The sequence below is a fragment of the Alosa sapidissima genome, chromosome 1 (assembly GCF_018492685.1).
Source record: "Alosa sapidissima isolate fAloSap1 chromosome 1, fAloSap1.pri, whole genome shotgun sequence".
Classification (NCBI taxonomy): Eukaryota; Metazoa; Chordata; class Actinopteri; order Clupeiformes; family Clupeidae; genus Alosa; species Alosa sapidissima.
Window position 1 is genome coordinate 29,894,833 of NC_055957.1, and position 3,403 is coordinate 29,898,235.

At 42.1% G+C, this 3,403-nt stretch overlaps 1 protein-coding gene across 1 annotated transcript in view; it reads right to left on the bottom strand.

Annotated features, from left to right (window-relative positions):
* Window positions 1-1,903, bottom strand: part of clstn2a (calsyntenin 2a) — a 241,428-nt gene extending 239,525 nt beyond the window's left edge. The window contains exon 1 of the mRNA XM_042098987.1: window positions 1,641-1,903. Coding sequence (XP_041954921.1) covers window positions 1,641-1,713 — 73 coding nt within the window. The 5' untranslated portion in view covers window positions 1,714-1,903. The remainder of the gene's footprint in view (window positions 1-1,640) is intronic.
* Between the last annotated feature and the right edge of the window lie 1,500 nt (window positions 1,904-3,403).

Sequence of the window (3,403 nt, forward strand, 5' to 3'; positions counted from 1 at the left end):
CCGTTTTCACCTCTAGTTGCTGCTCACCATAATGGTTCATGGCTGTAGGTCAACCTGGAGGTGATTTTTCTGCAGTGAGAGTGCCAGACTCGGTGAAGCTTTGTGTGACATACATGTGAATCTATACACGGGCAGCAGCATCCATCATCTGATATCAAACACAAATATCCATGACAATCAAGAAAATGAAGACTAAGCACCACGGTGCAATTTCCAAACATTTTCTAACATATACAAAGGCATGCTTAATTAACAGTAAATGCTGTCCAAAGCATCATCAAGGCACAGAACAGCACAGCACTGATTCAAGTGTCTGAAGAAGGAATCGCTGAACCCATCCATTATACCAGCCTGCTGAGAACAAAAACTCCAGGCGTGAAAATCACAATAGTAATCATGACTGCCTACTCAACCAAGTGCTGGAGATGCAAAGCAAGCCCTCCAATGTGTGTGTGTGTGTGTGTGTGTGTGTGTGTGCATGTGTGCTATACAGATGCTTGGAGATAGACCTTAAATGGGGTGAAATTCTCAAGTCAAAACATTATCTCTCTCAGGTTGCTAAGATATTATGCCAACCTCCAGCACTTGTAGACAAATAACACACACCTTAGATTCTACTCTGACAGTTGTGGGAGATATCTTGTGAGGGTTTCTATTTTGCCGGTAAATAGCGTGAAGTACATCATGACGTGTGTAGACAGGTAAACAAAAACCCTGCCCCGACACTACAAGAGCAAGCTGCTTCATAATGTCCCGTGAGACTTAATTAGATCTTTAGAAGACCGTACCTTTTATCCCCCACTTCTGGGCCATTTGTTTACTTTGAGTCGAGAATAGTAGGAAAACGCCTGTCGCCCGTCTTCCTGTGACTCTGGAGCTACCGACTCTTCTGGAGCAGCTGCGGTGAATGCTAGATAGGATATCTATTGATTGTTGAACCGAATAAATTTGGCCATGCTTATGTTGACAAGCAAAAAAACAGCAATGCTGAGACCATATTTAGGCCTAACAACTGAACACATAACCTGGACGTGTGAAAAAGTATATTGTCTCCACAGGGGTCAATAAATTAGCCTATTAATGTTGAAAAATACGCACAGTGTCAACACCTCATTATTACAGTCGCAGTTGAACAGGGCGTTCGTATTAATTATTTAAATTACTGTATGAACTATGAATGCAAATTGTGGAAATGAAAGCAATCAAAGTCACAGCAATGATCAGCAATTTTGCAAAGGCGGCTAAGATGCACATCAACAATATCCGGAGGCTAACGTGTAGATTATCAGTCCAATCAACACATTGAATCTCTACACATATCTATACATAGCTATATCAATACCACCGTTTGAGAGTTTAGTGTAATTCGTCTCCGCCCATTTCGATGTATTTTTATCCAAATATCAAAACTTCACAGGGATTGAGCCAAGACCATTGTTTGGAGAGAATTGCTGATGCTTCACGCAAATAAGACAAAACAAAAATAAGCGAACATATGCCGCCTGTCATATATGTACATTTGAAGTCATTTAACATTCGGCTCAGAGCCGCTTAATCCGAAATTGCCGTCTGAATTGTGAGAACGATATACGCACCACGATATGCGGTGAACTGATTTCAAGTTCTCAGACATTACTTACCTTTACCAGCAAGAATGCCGCACTGCCCGAAAACCAGCAAAATCAGCGCCAGTGGTAAAATAAGTCTCTTCATGGTGAGGATATCGGTCAGGACAGGATAACCTGTGCGTGTCTTTCTCTGCCTATCTTCCTCTCAATTGATAACCCTTACTCTCAGTGTTGAAGATTCGCGACGCCGGTTTTGCCAACCGTCTAGTGCGGAGGTGAATGTCGAACTGATGGTCTCGTGAATTGAACTCCGTTCGCGCTCGGAGCGAGGCGGGCGCTTTGACACGGCTACTAGACGGGACCGCGGATGAGAGCACCTCGGGAACAGACCACTACGTCACATAGCAAGGATGCTTTAATATTAATCCATCAACATGCGTTTGGATAGGTCTCAGTTCATTAAACAAATAGCCTATCGTTCACGCTGGAGTGCCCCGCTGATCGACGGCGACTAGCCATTTATTTAAAAGTGAAAAGCAACATTCGGAATCTATTTTGGTCCCTAAACATCTTAGGCTACAGTGGAGCCAAGAACTCTGTTCCGTTATCTAATTTCTAATTACTATCACCATTAAGATCATCAATTACTTCACGATTTCTGCAATCTACAGAGCGTGTCATTTCGGGTCATAGACATGTTCATCTAGGAAAGGCTAAATAGCCAAACTCCGCCTCGAGGGCCTTTGTTCCATTTTTTATCACTAACATTGCAGCCTAGTCCATGCTTTTTCATTTTTCCAGTAACGAACACTGTTGTTAATTATAGCTTTTTGAACAGGTACTGGCACTTTTCCTTATGTTGTTTGAGTGTTTCTCCTTTTAGAAATATATGAGTGTTTTATTTCGGTGAGAATCGTAATTTTCCCTTTCCCCACGTGTTCGGTGCCTATCTCCTCTTCTGAGGGCCAGTCCTGCTCACAGAGGCTACGCTTCATCCATCATTCTGGTCCACAGCATCAGGTCTCCTTGGATTTATCATGGTTACGTCAGTGTCTCCACTGGTCTTTGGAAAGAATCACAGCGTAACCTATGCCAGGAACCTTATTCGGGTATGTGCTGTGTTTCAAATTTTGACCGATCAGGGTTGCATCTCCATCGAGAGATAGAGTTTTAAGATGCCAGTCGTACTTTTTTGGGATCACAACACATACCCTTTGGCAAAAGCAATTCAAATTGCTCAGGTGTCAGAGCAAAGTCATAGTCGATACTGTGTGGTTGTGCGCCACGAGTGACTTTCGTGTTGTCAAACTCTCCCATCACTAACACATAGGCCTCCACAATGGCCTTTGAATCTGTTTTAATGCATACAGACATGGTTACAAATGGGACGCATGCTTTACACATTTGATATCCTACACAGTTTTGTCATGCTGATTTTGCCAATGGACTTTTGTTGGATGCTTCGTAGTGTATATCCATTCTGCATAAAAAAGAGATTAGTTCTGGTTTGTTGCTGTTAACTTTGCCTTTAAAAAAAATTGTGTTGAAGTTGACATTCCATGACAGTGGAATACCCGACTTTTTGAATCCGCTTGAAATTCAACTCCATCAGTCCTTTCTGCCAAGGTTTTATTCCTCTTTTTCTTGTTTAAATGTAATTTTCCAGAAAGCCCCGGGGAAGTTCAGATAATCGGTTTAGTTTCCTGAAAAATAAAATGAGGTGGTTTGAAATGCCATATTATTTCCCGGGTCTTTCAGAAACCTAATTTACATGCACTGCCGATAGATTGGAAAAGCTATTATAGAAGTCGTTCATTATGGTCTCTCTGCTTGCT